Source organism: Protomyctophum parallelum (genome assembly GCF_964188405.1).
Source record: "Protomyctophum parallelum genome assembly, chromosome: 11".
NCBI classification, from domain to species: Eukaryota; Metazoa; Chordata; class Actinopteri; order Myctophiformes; family Myctophidae; genus Protomyctophum; species Protomyctophum parallelum.
In genome coordinates this window covers 17,503,141-17,522,241 of record NC_139707.1, presented here as the reverse complement: position 1 = coordinate 17,522,241, position 19,101 = coordinate 17,503,141, and the positions used below count along the sequence as shown (strand labels likewise).

The 19,101-nt window shown below is 41.1% G+C and overlaps 1 protein-coding gene across 1 annotated transcript; it reads right to left on the bottom strand.

The window, feature by feature from the left end:
• Positions 1 to 177: 177 nt before the first annotated feature.
• pcdh8 (protocadherin 8) lies at positions 178 to 18,711 on the bottom strand (the record flags this gene model as incomplete). The annotated part of the gene is made up of 6 exons (XM_083776710.1): positions 178 to 263; positions 426 to 524; positions 15,036 to 15,326; positions 15,726 to 15,859; positions 16,135 to 16,205; positions 16,336 to 18,711. The coding sequence occupies 6 exons, from the start codon at positions 18,709 to 18,711 to the stop codon at positions 178 to 180; spliced, it is 3,057 nt and encodes a 1,018-aa protein (XP_083632836.1).
• Positions 18,712 to 19,101: the final 390 nt, after the last annotated feature.

The window sequence follows — 19,101 nt, the reverse complement described above, 5'->3', positions numbered from 1 at the left end:
TGTGCGGCACACTGTTGCATATAGGTTTGGTTTTTTTACTCATACACGGGCAGCCCTCGACACAAAGTAGGCTAAAGACGAAAATAAAGATGTTCCTCCAATACAACCTTTCGTATTCCCGTCATTCACGAGCATCTGTAGCGCGGCTGCGACTTTTGCCCGATAATTGTCCTATAATTAGTCCAATAATCCCATAATCCAGTCCAGTTGGACCCAGCGGTGTACTCCCATCTCATCCTTCATCCGGACTATACTCATCTGTGCTGCTCGAGTGGACGTTGAAAAATCCAAAAGGGTGCGATGTTGCAAGATTTCAGATAATCAAAATTAATCGCTCAATTTTCCACGTCAACTGTTGAAGCCCGCTCTATATTAGCAGTGACATCTGACTGAAATCCTCACGACGCTTGAACGGACCCCAGTACGTCGCTTGGTGCATTTAACATAGTTTCTGATCGTCTTCCAGCCAATGAGTGAAACAGTGACAGATCTTGCCTTGGGGGGTTTCTGTTTCTCCAATAGGTCTGGGAAGATCGCATGAAGAAGGGCTGTTCTAGTGCTACGTGATTCAGTTACTGATGTGCGCGCCTAGAGCAGAGCTACAGATGAAAACGTGCTTGAGGATGTTCTTATACGTGGATATGGAGCAGTGATTATGAATACATCAATAAAACAGAGAGGGCATAATAATAGTGGGATCAGCAGGTGCTTGGCAAATGGTCATTTTAGTGACAACTTTAGTGGTCATAATTTTGCTGAGCATGACAAAAATACTATCCAGTAGTTTCATTATAACAGGATTTTACCCACAGTGCTTTCTAAAAGTGTGAAACAATGCTCCCTAGTCCCTAGCTCTTTCTTTATTGGCTGTCATAATTACATAATTAAGTGGATTAAATCGCAAAATAATTACAAGCATGGAGTGTTTCAGGATAACTTACTTCACCAAAAGGACAAGATAGCCTAATCGTCTGTCCATCTGAACAGGGTCTGCTTATTGCAGAGCTCAAATATCACTGTTGGTATGGTGTTCCATGCACCTCCACATATACACCTGCCTTCCTCATGAATCTCATACCTTATATTGAAGATGGATTGACATATTAGTCCACTCAGCAGTTCAACAATATATGACATTTGCATTTTTATTCTCACTTGACCAGATCTGAGTGACACTTGTCTCCCTGGTGATATAGGCATGCATGCAAAAGCATAGTGTGTATTCTTTAGAAGGAGCTGTATCAACACAAGGCGAGATCAGTGCAGCTCGGCTCTTCATTTAATATCATGTTGCCCTGGATCTAAATCAACCTTGAGTTGTCCCTGAGTTCATTTCCATTGTCTGAAACATGGCTGCTTTCTTCCTCCAGGGAGCATCAACTTTGCCTGGCCAGGGTTCAGTCTGCATAAATTGGCTATTTCTGCAGGTACCCGATAAGGGCAACAAAGGGAAACTCTAATTATCATTCAAGTCTGTTGAAATCTCAGGAAAGGACTGCTATTGACAATAGTGTTCGCATTTTCACTCGCATTGTCACACTATTTCATATGATCTGGACTCCCTGGATGAGAGAGCAGTTCATAATACGGTATCTAGAATGCATTTGCAGTGTGCAGGACGTGGTTTCATGCATTTTGTGGGCTATAGATTGAACACAGTATCATGGTATTCTTTAATTAGAAAATTATGCCTTGCATTTTAATGAACCACATGGCTAGCACAGGCAGCAAGAAGACACGAATGCACCAGTTGCTTCATGATGAATTGATTTTCGGTCGTGAACACATTATAATGTTGCTGCATAAACTATAATACACGCTTTGTAATTTCACAGAGGTTGAAATGATAAACAGTAGTGTTATGCTTGTTTGAGCATAAGTACAATGGCACTGTACTGTATGTGTCTCTTATATGATTCAGCCACCTATGCACAAGCATGATTGAACTGCTTATCATTCAGCATTTGAGCTCATTCCCGGGTGTAGTATCACCTCAAGCAATTCACTACAATCTTTAGGGTGAAAATCACATGACTAAATTTCATATATATATATATAGAGAAATTCCAATATAGAGAAATAGGTCTGTTTCACAGCAGGACCTGATGCCTTCATGAGACATATCGGCATACGGTATATCCATATCTATATTATATGTATGATATTAGCTTTCCAAAAGTATGTTTAGAGGGCAGTTCAAGATTTGAATAGGTCTACCTTTTTAATCATTTGATAATGTTCAAATTTAAATACGGTAGTTCATTCAAAGGCTTCATATCCCAAGGTAAGCTCCACATCTCCACAATGTTCCAAGCTGTTAAAGCAAACCCACAAAGAACCAAGACTTCATTATATATACATTTCAAAATCATTATTCTAGGTTCATCATTCAACATCTCCAAATCCGGTCTGTAAATGTTAATGTATTGACAACAAAGGTCTAAGGTTACAGTACTATCCTTCAATAACGGCTATGATTTGTTTTAAATTGCCATCAATCATATTAATAAGGCTTTTCTAATTAGCTTCGGCATGATGGCCTATGTTTACATTTTATATTCTCCGTTATCTGTCCAGCAACATGCTTGCATAATCAAAATAAAACTTTCGAGATTTTCATGGCACATTTCTGCTAAAGCCAAGGATACTTATCCTTGACTGGTAACCGGAGGAGTGGGCACCTGAGAAGTCTGGGCAGTGGGCACCTTCATGTTAAATTGTCTACTCTGTATGCTTTCTAAAATTGTTTGAAATAAGGTTAAGTATACATGATTTTATTTTGAATGGTGACATGCTTGAAATTTGACTTGTGTGTGCGTGTGCGTGTGTGCTGTTCCTATACAACGCAACAAAGGTCTCTGCTATGACGGCATGAATCACTTTTATGATATGGCCTATCTGTTCCCAACAAAAAGCAAAGCCAGACAACTTGCCAAATACTGTTCTGTTTCGGCTGTTATAGGCAGTTTGTCTGTGTGGAGGAGGAGGTGCCATGTGTATCCTGAAGTGAACATGAACTGTCAACCCAGTTATATTTGTTTCCTTGTAAATGTAATTGTAATTTGTGGATTCAAATAAAGAAATCGAAATGTGTGTGTGTGTGTGTGTGTGTGTGTGTGTGCGCACGTGCGTGCGTGCATGCATGCGTGCATGTGCGTGTGAGTCCACGTCTATGTCCACACTAGTTCACAATTTCTCTACCAACGGCTTCAACCTTCCCCCACATCCATTGTAATTCACCCACCGTGCTCATCTCTGCATGTATGGGTATATTGGGTTGCCCTAACTGTAATGATTTTGTATAGGCTAAAGTCCAATAGGCTAATAGCCTAGTGATATGAAAGTTTAACTATGCACTTAATTTTAAGATAGAACCCGCAAACCGAGCTACATTTTGTTTGTGCTGAGGCAGGACATCTTACAATATAAGAGGGTCTGTGTGTCTGTGTGATTTTCTGGAGTTAATCTTGCAAACCGCTGATCAGCATACAGCATCACATTTCTTGTGCACACCAATAGTGTGTGTGTGTGTGTGTGTGTGTGTGTGTGTGTGTGTGTGTGTGTGTGCGCGCGCGCGCGCACGTACGTGTGTGGGTGTGTGCGTGCGTGCAATGTACAAGGTATAAAGTGCATCTATATGGTTTAGCTGTGTTTTTATAGGGCAATACAGATTTGTAACTAAAGTAACTTGTGCATAAAGTACTTTGCTAAAATTATTTCAAATAACCCAGGATATGCTGTCAAAGTGCAATAGACTATTAGACTATACATGGTCACAGGTTTAGTTGTCGAGTAACCATTTTTCTATATTGAACTTATTGCATAACCAGAGGGATATACGTTAGCACCGGGAATCGGCATAGTCTATCTATAGTCAACTGCTTCTTCAACTACTTCCTTCAAGGGCGTTTTCCAATAACCATCATTTGAAACTGATCGGACATTGGTGCAGACGAAACAGACGGTTATAACATTTGTTATTACTTGGACTTACTTGAAACTCAGTGAGGCAATGGGAGCTGCCGAGAACAGAGAGGGATGAAGAGAGCTGGTCAATAGATGTCTGCTTATGGAATAGGACAGGACAGGACAGGACAGGACAGGACAGGACAGGACAGGACAGGACAGGACAGGACAGGACAGGACAGGACAGGACAGGACAGAAGTGTTACCATTATGGTTATTTTTGCTAGATCAGCCATTGATTTGCATTTAAATGTAAAATGTCTGGGGTCATTCACAAAAAATGCATAGGCTACTCCCACACTCACTTTTCTCTACTTTATTAACCGTTTCCGTCAAATAGGGACCTTCATCAGGATAAAATCAGGGGTAATATGGATCCCTTTTAAACATCGCCAAACAGAAGGGATTGGATAATTGAAACTCATCCAATTTCATCTCTATTGTCTCATAAGTGTTAAAGTGTATGAGTCAAACAGAAAAAAAATATGTCATTGGATTTTCAAATATATTCTTTAGGACTATTGACTTGCTCTGCCATATGTTGAAGACAGACAACCCTGTCCCTGATGCTGCCATATGTTGAAGACAGACAACCCTGTCCCTGATGCTGCCATATGTTGAAGACAGACAACCCTGTCCCTGATGCTGCCATATGTTGAAGACAGACAACCCTGTCCCTGATGCTGCCATATGTTGAAGACAGACAACCCTGTCCCTGATGCTGCCATTGTATTCTCAACCCTGTCCCTGATGCTGACATTGTATTCTCAACCCTGTCCCTGATGCTGACATTGTATTCTCAAAAACTCAAACTCAAACTCAAAAATATCTTAGCTACCCTAAAGTTGTAAGTTTCTGACATCAGCCTGACAAATCCATGGGAGACATCTCTCTGACAAGTTGCCTTTAAAGCCACCATGGCAATTATGAACCCTTTGCATTACCATCGGATCACTTCATAAAACTGTGCTTCAACTGTGCTTCAACTAAAAAAAGATTCAAATAATATTACTATAGTCACTGGTAATTATCTGGTCAGCCCCCTCCCAAAGAGTATAATTGTGTTACGTCAGCAATACAAATTGATGCTACAGTATGGTTAAAATGAACGAGAAGGTGACTGGATACAGTGATGCTGGGCTAAACCTCATTTGGATGTGCCTCTAAACCACAAAGTCAGTGTTAAATCTATTGCCAGTGGTGCAGCGACTTTATCTCTTCATCACACAGCAGATTATAGTCTTGGTTATTAACTATAATAAGTCCTGATTTGTGCTGTAAATAACACAAGCAGCCACACTATGTCATTTACAAAGTAGCACAGACAAATATTTTCAGAAGTACTCATGCAAACTTAAACATTTACACTAATTTAAATGTCATGTCTAATGATGTCAACAATTCTATGTAAGATTTCTATTAAGCGTGTATGTCTTTATTTGCAACTATGAATGTTAATTGTATATTTGTGAAGTAGCTTATTAATTAATGTATATCCAAGGCAGCTAGTTATGCTGTATCATTAATAGCCTACTCAACAATCGAATCAGTCAGTCAGTCAATCAATCAATTAACCAATCAATCAAACTATGGACATTCTTGGGCACAGCTAAGCAACAAAACATGTCTAGATTCTAGTGTACAAAACAAATATTTAGAAGGCTGTTTATTCTGGTGAATAAATAATAATGTACCCATTGTCAATGGCGTCACACAAAAAGTGGAATAAAAGAACACAAAGTCAAAGACCTTTTTAAATGTATTTTTGTTGGAGGTGATATGTGTTTGCATGCCATATTCTTTATTTGCACTGCACTGAAAAGGGGGTTTATTTTTCTCTCAAAAAAGGCCCATGTGTTATAAACATAAATATAACATGTGTGCCACTTTCTTTCTGGGCCTCTGTCTGTACATCACATCACTGATCAGAAACTAGCACACTGATACACAGTCTCAGGAAGGTTGTGCCAGATGCCTTGTCTCACTCTTAGCTCAAGTGTCCCACATACAGAGCATGAGAGAATTGGTGGATACACTCTGGACTGGTGCAGAAGCAGCAGGTTAGAAAAAAAAAACTATCTCCCAGGAGAAATGATTCAAGGTATTGGAGAGCCTGAGAAGAGAATAAAGTGAATGCAATTTCAAAGGGGAAATAATGGAGGTCAGGGTGTTTGATGTTCCAGTGCTGGCCATGAAAATAACTTTGGTGATGATGGGGAATCAATCACAGCTCCAAATGGGATGAATGTGAATTAAGTTATATTTAGCTGCCTGTATGCATTTAATAAGACTGTTAAAAATCTTAGCCAACCCCTCAATGCGTCTCTCTGGAAAAGAATGAATTGCGGTTATCTGCAACTGTGTCTAGAGATATTGGCTGACGGTGGCCAATAACACTTGAGATGTGATGGATGGGTGTGCCACTACTGTCCTGTCCCCATCTTGCGTTTTTGTTGTGATGAGTGAACACAAGGTCAAAGTGGAGTTTATCCTCTGATAGCACCTGCCAGTCCAGTCAAGAGGAATGCTCACTCAAGGTGACATTACTTTGGTGTCTGACTGTCTGTACTCTGCATGTCATTATATCTCAAATTTCCCGGGAGCTGAGATTTACAACTTATCCACTGACAAGTGGAGGAGAAAACATCTCTAATATGACCCAGCCTGTGAACCCCTCCCTGCAAATAAAAAGAAAAACTGAGGATTTGACTGTGCAGTTGACAGTGAGAGGCAAAGCTGCAAACCCATGTTGTATATTTTAAGTACCAGACCCGAATCAGAAAAAAAGGAAACGTTTGAAGTCTTCGCTTCAAATTGAAAGTAATTGTGGAACCAGTGCGGCATACTTTTCTGTAAATTTAATAGAACATTTGTAATTGCTCACTATTTTCGCTGCATCGTATGTAGGATTATTGTAAGGTCACGGCTATTGCACATGCACTGCTTGCGGTAATGAGCTGAAAACAGTGATTATATAGTAACAAGAACACTGATGGTAAAGTGCTGGTGGTGTTTCTTTATTCTGTCTGTACTCACGCTGATCACAAAGTGGACCCTGGGAGTTATTTAGTATGCAATGGATCAATCATCATTCTAAATTAACTTCTTGAGTAGATACCTCTAACCAGCAAACTGTGTGTGGCAAGGGACTACCGTACATTAACAGGGACCTCACATATTCTCTATGCAAAATTGAAATGGAACTAAACTCAAGCAAAGTGAAGGCTATGCAAACATTCCAAGATGTTCATCACCAAATTGCTTTTCACAAATTCAAACATTGAGGCACCTACTTTTCCAACATCATTCCATTCATCCATACATGCCTATCCAGCTTGTCACCATGCATCCTGATGACAACTGGCTCAGCATTCTGACAATAATGTACTTGTAATACAATAATTTGCCTAAAACATGACAGCCAAATTACATTTTCAATAAAACACTGTCCAACTTGTCTATTGTACTTCACAGGCACCCCAAGTAGAACCCTTTATCAAACCGAGTTCCCCACTACTTGTCAAATGCAGGCTGTTATGAGAGCAGGAGGCAAATGTTTTCTTCTCGCTGAAAGTAAGTCAGTGTCGATGCCGTGCATGTCTAATTACAGATGAAGCGTCAAATTAAGATGCCAGGCACTGGTTGAGGAAGGGATGGATGCAAGGGCCTTGCTGTGTGGTTTATACTTCTTAATGAGGTAATGGCATTTTCAAGGATGCACATGTTTTGTAATTTCTGTAACAATATTACTGCAGCAACACCAATTCATTAGTTTCTAACATCTTCAGCGATGTTGTCATATAGTTCTCACTACAAGGAAGACACCCTAGTAGTGGGGTTTGAATAACGCATGCATCTCACCGCCAATTAGTATGAGGCTCTACTGTAAAGTGACAGGAAGCTAATTCACAAAAACTGCAGCAACATGAAAGAGAAGGGAAGTCACCCACAGAGAAAAATAAACTGTCAGTCCCATACAGATAGAGAAACATCAAGTGTTGTCTCCAAGGCACTCCAATTACTTCCAAGGCTAACTGTGAACCCCTAATAACTTCACGGAACCTGAGAAACAAAACATGTTAGCTAATTACAGAAGCAAGTAATTTAGACTGATTGATGGAACATATAGTACTTTTTCTCTCTCTGTCTCTACTCTCTCAGTCTCTCTGTGTCTCTGTCTCTCTCTCTCTTTCTCTCTATTCCTCTTACTCTCTCTAATTTACTCTGCCATGTAGAATAGAATGGCATCTAGACTGTGTTTCCCTTGGCAGCTGTCTCCATGAAGGCCTACACTGACATAATGAGACACTCTCCCTGCTCAGCAGTATGCACAATCAACTGGTGAACAACTGGCATAGATTTATCATCATCACCTGAGGACCAGAGCTCTATCTAAGAGGTGACATAGTGTACGGACGCAGAATCGCAGGCGGTGGCATGTACCGTGGAATGCAGAGAGCAAGGTTACACAAAGAAAGATAAATTATATCCAGAACAAGTGCACGGTTCAGGCTTGCTGCTATAAGGTCGGTCGATCTATTACAGACTAGGTGAGAAAATAGCAATCAGTCGATGTGTTTACATGCTTGCACATTAATATTCTAACACTAGGTTTTAGATTTTTCATTATTTATGTGGTACTACAGGTGTATGCCATATCCTTTACACAATATCCCAGACAAGCTTATATTCTCCCGATTATGAGAAACCCAAAAGAAATATACACCCGGGTGCAGATGTTGCCCCAAATACCAAGGCATGTTTACATGATGTTATCTCTTTCCTGTTGGGTTGCTAGCTTGTTCTATGTGAGTTCCATTTCCACACAACATATTATGTATACATTATGTGCATGTAAGCAAGAGTATCTGTGATGCACATGCACAAAAATGGACAGGATGGGCTTCAATACTGTGTGAACGGAAGACCACCAACCATTCCATGATCGATTGTAATCACCTTTGAAATGGCTGTGAAGTCATTTTATTTTATTTTATTAATTCATCATTGTTTTCTGGATTAAATACTAATCTAATACATTTACAATAATAGACTTTTCGGCAAGGGTCCTGTGGTCTTACTTACATTTTCCTTGTGCTTTTCAGGAGCAGAACCTGACATGCATTAGTGGACTTGTCAATGAGTTTCAATTAAAATACACTACCTTAAATTGTAAGCAAATGTAAAATGCTGTTCAAAGTATATTATTTACTTTTGTTTGCGTACTGCAGATAATACTGACTGCATTGCACCCTTATCGGACAGAGCTCCAGACAGACAAGGCCATCGTGGCCTCAAATACCTCATTCATTGACCACCTTTTGTGAAACTATCTTCTCCCCCAAGAGCAGCATACATGTTGTTTGGTTAACTTGTCAATGCAAGCATCGACTGTACAATGATGACATCAGAAATGGCAGCAGGGATGTGAAAGGTAGTGCCGCAGTTCTGCAACGGCACTTGATATCACTGAATTCTTGCTGCTCACAGCCTCCTAAAATACTGACTCAGCAGTACACCTTAAAAAAGGTGAAATGTGCCATGAGGCTTGGAGGCCTTGTGACAACACTGCACTCTGCGTGCCTTTAGCACACCAACAACAGTAAAAACACAAACAAAACTATTTCAAACTTTTTGGAGGATTATTACATTTGAAATAATATGGCCATTTGTTATTGTCTATGCAATAATTTTATACATGATCGGTTCCTCACCACTCCACTTTAAAGAATGTTTGTTATCCTGATAATTTTGGAGGTTTGATATAGCATAATGTTTCCCCCTAGTGGTATGTGAATTAATTGAGAATCGACAGACATTGTGTGAATAATGCACAGTGCTGGCACACAGACTCCATTTCGATTGATGATTCAGGCAGTAATGTTTTCTCAAGCAGCAAATAAAAATCTATGAGAGCCTATTCTCTTTGTGCAAATCTATGTTTATCTGGCACGGTTACAGCATGTGGGAATTTTCCTTTACATAAATAAAACATAAAAGCAAATGACGACTTTTAGTGAAGAGATAAATGTGGCTGCAATATTAATTTGTCATTTTGTGTAAACCCTTTACACACAAATATTGCATTCCATGCCAGAAATTGCCGAGCTGATGTTTAACCCACTGTCAATACAATACAATGCATTATATCTGTGTGGGCAGGATGCACAGCTGCTTGGTGCACTGGGGAAGTGGGCTAATTGAACACTAACGTATATAGTATTCAAAAATGATCTCAACATGGAAAATAATCCCACAACAAAAACTGTTGGAAGGAAAAACGTCTAACATTTTTCATTTGGCATAATCTATACAAATCACTTATTTTATTTGTATTTTATTTTATTTTTTACTATATGCCACTGAAAGTGTATCTCATTGATGAATCAGACACAACTTGTCAATTGATTGATCAACCCAGTGACAAATTGATTAACATGACAGAGCTAGATGTGAAACTACAGTATCAACAGGACAGGGGATGACCCAGAAAAACTGACCCCTGCCCCGTCCAAATGTATAACAATAGCTTTCTCCTCGGTCAGATGCATCCCCACTGTTCATAAACAATATCATGTCATTCATTCATCATGTATACACAGAGTACCCTGCATAAAAAGCTCAGACTATTGAAATAAGCACGCGCGCGTGTGTGTGTGTGCACGCGTGCGTGTGTATTCAGTCTTATAAATCACTAAGAGTGAAGCTGCAGTGTGATATTTATACTGATTTAAACCACTTGGGGTCGGGTTGCAGGAAGGTGAAGGTTGTATAAAATGCTTCCCTTTACAAATGTACACAGAAACCATTTTCTGTAGCTTTTAAACTACATTGATAAGACACAATATTTGCACTGTAACTGCATTTTCTAATAAATATTGCTATTCAAAGCTACCAACGTATGCTTTAGTTTTAAACATGCTTTATTTCAACTTTCTGAACTGAAATTGCACTATAAATCAAGTGTGGGGTCGCCAAAAAAGTTTCCCCATAAAATGAGGTGCTGGTAAAAAAAAAAAAAAAAGAAGTCTGAGAACCCTTCCATAATCATACACTGGAACGTTTACTGGGCCAGTGACCACTGCAGTGGATAGCTTTGCAGCAGTGGTCAGCGCCAGACTCCAGGTTTATTCGACAACTTTGGGGCATTATGGCTTCTTTTGACACACCGACAACCCTAAGCTATTGATTTATTTATAATTAAAACTATTTAAGGCATGGAGAGTGAAGGCCAGAATATCGATGCTGCTTCAAACGTTGGTGGAATAACACATTTGTGTGACAAAAATGTTAACTTTGATTGCGACCATAGGTCGCAGATTACTATGAAAACCTGCAAAACCTGTCCGTCCATCGTTCTGTCCGTCGGTTCTATCCATCACGCAACCACATATGGCCGTCAGTCCCTCACGCCTTGTGACACACTCCAAATATGAAGATCACGACACTGAACTCATCAAACCCTAGAAAGCCATACATGGAGAAGACTGGATCATCATCTAGATCTACATATATGGAGCCGGCCAGCAACTCTACATCTGACCTCAAACCCTTAGATCTCCATATATGGAGGCGACCTGTTCTGACATTCCATATGTTGATCTGACCTCATCAAACCCTGTACAATCAAGACACGCTCCATATATGGCCAGACCTCATCAAACCCTGTACACTCAAGACACGCTCCATATATGGCCAGTATCAGAATTCATTCCATATGTTGATCTGACCCCCCATGCCAAAGTGCCAGCACTCGCCCAGGAGTCTGATGTCACCCAGGCGGATAAAGGGCGAGGTCGCTTCTCGCGCTCAGGGCGTCTTACTGGTATGTCAGTCTCTGAAGATCGGGCAGCCACTCTCTCAAAATCCACATTCTCTCCACATTCTTAAACAATCCCCACTGGCATTCAGAGAGTGCACTGAAATATAGAGCAGCCTGTCATCTTATCAGTAATTGAATGCACCCCAACAGCTTCAGAATATAGAAATATTATATGATGAGGAGGTGATCATCAAATACGAAGTACACACAGGTTTGGGACAGTGGTGTAGCACCTGGTCTGAATATTAATTACTTAAGAACGACAACCCGCCACTGATAACATCATAGGCTTATCATCACTAAATTGTGCTGCTTTTGCCTTCATCTGAAGCCTGATTTATACTTTGTCGTACAACGGTGTCACACATCGGAAATAGTGGATCTACAAGCTCACAACACATCACATCTGTGGCACCCTATGAACTTGTAGATCTGATATCTTTGCATACATTATTTAAGTATAAACTGTACATTTGAAATCAAGCATGAGTGTACAAACTGTACAAATATCGTTATGCTACAGATCAACGCATCAGGTGTTGATGTAGGTTAAGAGTTGCAGTCGCACATAAATATTTAGTAGTAAATAAAGGTGTAAGTAGTAAACAATTAAGAGTCATAATAGGGATGGGATGGACAAGTAAACTAGTAGTCATTATCATGCTTCCAGTGAGGGGACGATACCATAACAGTTTATATGTCAGTAAGGAGTACGCCCTAATAAGGTCAGACACTTATGCAGCCTTATATGCCACAGTGGTACACACACAGCAAACTCCTGTTAGTTTACACTCCGTGAGTGTACAAATGAAACCTCCTGGACCTGTAATGGTCTATTTGAATTTGTACACTCTCAGAGTCCATTTAACATTCCAGATTTTACAGTGTAACGATGTTGGCTTCCTGGTGTAATGTCACCCAAGCCTTGCAATACAAAAACATTAAAAAATGCCAACTTTCACACCGGGGAAGAAGACGTATAGTAAAGGTTGCATTACATTGTGGGATGGTGATGAAGGACCACATGACATTAGTGCAGAAAGCCACCATCTTCAGGGGATTTATAATGACAACAAGAGGCGATTATAACACAAACATTACCACAACATTAGCCATCTGTCAAACAAACACATCAGGTGCTGCTGAGGCTTTTAATTACTTTCTCCGATCGTACTTTTGTCAACAGCAGAGAGCACTGAAAGCACTGCCTTTATAACACACCATTTTCCATCCCCTAGGGAGAAAGCATGAGTGAAATCAGCTAAAATGGGAATTCAAATATGATATGGGAGGGAGCTGTTGCTAAGTCATTAAAAGGAAGACCATTTTGACGTTTTGCTCATGAATGAACACATTGACCTACAATGTGGTTTTCATCTCACAAACTCTGCAAATGAATATACCTTGTGGCATAAGTTATCGGGTCAATGAGTAGCTGTTTGACCTACAAGGAAAATATAAAGCTATGATGAAAGTAGCAATATTGTATTGATTGATAAATGCATTTTCCCCACTATGTTCAATTGGATATCTGTCATGGCACATTTCCAGGAGCGAAAGTGTGACCTCCTTCCTTCTTAATGCTTTCCCGTCATTCGGCACACTCTTCAATTTGTACAACATTGGATTTCTGAATATACATTGTCTGCATGTAGTTATGTTGTAAATGACACGGGACAAGATATTCAAAGAGGATAATAAGAGGATATGGGCAGAGTAAATTGTCCTCTATTCAAGATGGTGCTTTGTACTGTAGTAAGTTGCAACAGATGCTTAAGTATTCTTCTCAATAGACAACTAAGCCACTCTTTGCAAGTGCTACTCACTTCAATGAGAGGCCAACATTTACAGTAGGTATTAATGCATGGACCCTTTTCCCTGCAACTAAATAGAACAGAAATCCTTTTGTGGATTTCATTATAAACCTCATACTGTACCAACTAAGCTATCACTGCTGATGTTTCTTGACAGCAGTGGAAACAGTTTTCTCCTTTGGGTATGAACCTTAGCTTGCTACTATAATTTTTTTAGTGCATATATTCTTTCCTCAATTAATATATATTTGAATATATATATATAGTTGTGTGTGTGTGTGTGTGTGTGTGTGTGTGTGTGTGTGTGTGTGTGTGTGTGTTTTACCACATCAATACATCACCCAGGGGCACACACAGCTCCATATATGACAGCAGTGCCATCTATTCATGCTTGAATTGAACTGGAACCATGATGAAATGTGATAACGACAATGCATTCAGGCAAGCATCTTGTTCATGTCAAAGCATATAACTGACTATTTACAGAATAGCACTATTCCAGCCTTTGTACATTTTAGAAACACAGGCTAGCTTGGAGAAGTTTGAACAGGTAAACACAGGTAAGCATTTATCCGCATCTTATAATACTAAAATAGCTGATCTACAAGCTCACAACAGGTGCCAACGCATTGTAAGCTTGTTGATCTGTTCTTTTTCACTATTGAATAGCCCAAAATAGGGATGCCAGTTTGAAAATGTTTTTTTCTCGATATGTAGGGGTCAAAAGTTTGCTCGTTGTAGTATAAGTTATAGTGCAGTACTGCTTTGTAATGTATGTGCAAAACACACATTACTAGTCTTCCTGACTATTTGACATAACTTACTGGGGTCTTGACTTCCCATTTAGAAATATTGTTGATACTAACATGTTTCTGCTTACACTGACTTCTGTATACAGAATATAACATGTATACAATGACGCAATGTGACATAGTTCTGTTTACACTGGTCAACTATATACTGTAATTTCCCCATTTTCAACTGCTAATAAAGCTCCTTTGAATTTAAATGAAATTGACTGGCTGTATAACGTTCCTAAAGTGGAAATGAAATGCACAAGAAACACAAGGAATACATTAGTTTGATTTAATTGGGTACAAAAAATTGGTAAAAAAGAACTTACAGTCCACAAAATTATGTTTTCGCTCCGACAATTTCATTATTTTGTATATATTAACAGTGAAGATATACATGACTGATTCTGGCAGTCAAATAATAATAATAAAAACATTAAATAAGCAATGATATATACAATTCACTTCGAAAGAAATGTACATCTGCTGACCAATTATTTACAACTAATATTTACACAATTGTGTTGACATCTGCATTAGCTTATCAATGGCACGATATTATGAATTAAAACATGGTTGCAATTTCAAATTCAGTTGCCACTGTCACAATATTTGTGTTCTGCTTCATGCTTATTTCACCCGCTCCGATGCCAACCTCTCGCTGATGATGGGAGAAGTAGGAAGGGAGGGTCCCTGTCCGAGAGAAGGTCTGCATTGTGCTCCTAGATTTAGGAAGATGTGTGCCATAGCTGCAGAGTTTCCAAGGATTGGGATATGCATTGGGATTGTTGTAGACTGGCACTGAGGAAAAGCCTATTGTGTATGCATGCGTCTGATGCGTGTCTCCGGGGGCCTTGAAGCTCTGGCTTGGAATCACACAGTAAGTGCTGTGCGAGTCCTCAGAAAGGGTGCTGGCAGTAGTGGATGAATCTGAAACAGAGATAGACACAAGTATAAGTAACAGAAACTACATTTAATAGAAACTGAATCAATGCATAGTTCAATGCAACAGTTTTACAGTATTGTGCAACATGCCATGTACACACAGTGGTGGAAAGTAACGAAGTACTAAGTAGCCGATCTACAAGCTCACAATGCGTCGCGATCTTCTATTTTCAAAAGATTATTATACATTTGAAAACTTTCTGCACAATTCTACTTTAGGTACTTTGGTACATTTCGATACCAATACTTTTGTGCTTTTATACAGCTTGTAACAGAGTACTTCAATATTGCACTATTGATACTTTCACTTAAGTAAAACATTTAAGTACCTTTTCCACCACTGCAGTTACAGTATGCCTAAAATACAACATGTGGTGAACTTACTCTTTGGCCCAGGCTGGAAGGTGCTGAAGTTCTTCTTGCCTCCATCACCACTGATGTCAGAGTCGCTGTCATTGAAGTCACTGTCTCCTTTACCGCTGTCCTTCACGCTCAGCTGGTCAGTGTTCCCAATGCCACTGTGAACACAATCAACACATTATCAACCACTGCACCACTCTAGGTTGATTATTGATGTTTCCTTTTTTCCACTTATGAGGCCTGTCTGACACTACCCCCCCCCCCCCCCCCACACACACACACACACACACACACACACCAGAGGACAACCACAATTATACTGTATGTATGCCTAGTGCATGTCAAGTACCCCCATGCAGAACAGAGGGCAGTGACTGTGAATAAATCGCCTCCCACCAGAGACAAGAAATTATATTCCAGTCAGTGTTCTTACCTCACTTGCAAGCAGTATTTGTCCCCTTGCCACACAGATGTTGGTCGGAATTGCTTGGAGGGCAGGAACATCTGAGGGAACAAACAAAATAGCAACAGGGGGTTATTTTCCATTTTTGTTATAACAGCATAATATAGGCAGCACTTCAAAAACATCACAAGCCTATTTAAATAAATTCTGAATCTACAGCAGTGTACACACCTTTGTCTCGGAGTCTTCACTTTTCTCCTCATACAGGCAGGAGTCGTCAAGAGACGATGAAGTCCTCTCGTGGAAGAAACCTCCACTGTAATGGTTTGGCTCTGTCGAGCCCTGCATTGAAACAGACGTCCTGTCAAAAAGTCCATGTGACACCTCATCCTTAGAGTCCTGGTTTTGCTCTCCTTGGTTGAGTGTGCACGTGACGGCAACGATCACTATTGCAATCAGCAACAATGCACATCCCCCACTGAGCATAATAATGACTATTAGTGAGCCATCCAACTCCAAAATTGAGTTTTCTTCACCACTTGGCCGTAACACAATAACAACTTGGTCTTCGGAGGGCTGCATATCTGAAACTACAAACCTAATGGTGGCACTTGTAGAGAGGGGGGACCTGCCATTGTCACTCACAGCAATTTTCATTTCTAACACGTCTCCAATTTCAGCTGTCAGCCATTGTGATAAAGCAATCTCTCCGGTGTCTTTATTCATTGTAAAAAGCTTCGGGTCACCTTGCACGATTCTGTAAGAGAGCTCTCCATTCATGCCTTCATCCTCATCTTCAGCCTTGACACAAAGCGCCAGATACCCCACCGGTGCATTGTAAAGTAGGGGGACATCAGCAGAGTCATTTTGCAGTATGGGAAAAGTGAAACGTGGATAGTTGTCATTTTGATCAACAACTCTGATTTTGATTGTTGATGTGCTTGATTGCGGAGGGGAACCGTTGTCTTCTGCCTGGATGGTCAATTCAATCTCCTGAAGAGTCTCATAATCAAAAGATCTCAAGGTATACAATGACCCTGAAAGTGGATCTACAGAAACATAAGTTGACATTGAACCCCCTCCGGGCACTTCTGAATCTAAGACTTTGTAGGACACTTTAGCATTCTTTCCCATGTCAGGATCACGTGCAATGACAGTGGTCACATAAGAACCGGGGATGTTATTTTCCATAACCGAAACCTCATAGACGGCCTTACTAAAGAAAGGGGGGTTGTCGTTCTCATCCGTCACGCGGATAGTATACTGTCGGATGGTTTTGTAGGGGGGACTCCCGTGGTCCTCCGCGACCACGGTCAGGTTGTACTCCGGGATCCTCTCTCGGTCCAGCGCGGCGGTCGTGACGATCATAAACGTGCTCTCCCCGTAGGCCTGCTGCAGCTTGAAATGCGCGTGTCCGTGGAGGCTGATGCGCACGTAGCCGTTGGGACCGGAGTCTCTGTCCGAGGTGCTGATCAGGGCCACGAAGCTCTCCGTGGCCGCGGCCTCGGTGATGTAGGCCACCCCGTCGCTGCTGGAAGTCATCGGCTTGATGTTGATCTCGGGGGCGTTGTCGTTGACGTCCACCACGTCCACCAGCACTCTGCACGTCGACAGCAGAGAGCTCGCGCCCCGGTCGGAGGCTTTGATGTTCAGCTCGTAGGATCTCTTCCTCTCGAAGTCGACCAGCGCTTTCAGGGTCACGTCGCCGGTGTAGGGATCTATGTTGAAAGTGCGCGTCGCTTCGTAAGTAGACGACGAGCCGGCGTCGACAAACGCGTACACCACTTCGCCGTTCACGCCGTCGTCCTGGTCAAAGGCGTGCACTTTCAGGACACGGTGGCCCACCGGGGAGTCTTCGTAGAGTTTAACTTTCAGCGAGTTGTGCTCAAACGTCGGGCTGTTGTCGTTGAAGTCCAGCACTTTTATATGCACACTCATTGAGCCAGATTTGGGTGGCACTCCGCCATCACTTGCCGTCACTTCGAATGTGTATGAATCCTCCACTTCTCTGTCCAACTCTTTAATCAGCACGAGTTCAGCAGATTTCATACCATCCTCTCTGTTGCGCACTTCAATCGTGAAATGACTGGTGAGAGACAGCGTGTAGTTTTGAATATAGTTGTCGCCCACGTCCTGGTCAACAGCAATGTCCAACGGGAATCTGGAGCCAAGCGGGACATTCTCCAAAATCTGCAGATGGGTCTCGTTCTGAAGGAACACGGGTGAGTTGTCGTTGATGTCTCTGACCTCAATCTCAACATGAATGAGTTGAAACTTTTCTTTGGAGAAGGCCACAATGTCAAAGGTAATAAAACAGCCCGTTGAACGGGGACAAAGCTGCTCTCGGTCAATAGTTTCCCCGACACTCAAAAGTCCATCGTTCTCCCTCATTACCACCACAGACGAGTTTGTTACTTGCATGAAGCGGAAAGAGGTCGCAGGGTCGTCAGCTGGATCAATCTTTAGGTCTCGGGACAAATTTCCAATCTCTGTCCCAGGTGCATCCTCTTCGTAAGTGAAATACCTTGTGGTTGTACACTGAACTGTGCATAAGAACAGAACAATGACGGCACACTGCCAAACTCCTCTATTCTGACAAAATCCCATTTTGAATGGTATGGTTACGATGCAATGCAAAACAAAATCCTCATTAATGATGCAGCCAAAGTAGGCCTCTGTGGTGTGAGGTCGAATCACAAGTGGTTGGTTCACAAAGCTACTGAGTTTACTGGTGAACTATATAGGCCTGGTCTATGCAAATAAGTTACGCCCTCGACCAATGGCCATCCGTGGTCTACCAAACGGGGCACGTTTGGTTCTGTAGCAAATTGCTATTGCCCGTGACTAGGGAATACAAATGGCTCCTAAAATAAACTTACTGAAGACCATTAATCACATTGTGGTAATACTATTACCCAGTCGGCAGACTGGCAATTCATTGATGAATGGATCTAAAGTTAACATTTACATTTCAATTGTCCCTGTCTCACTTCAGAA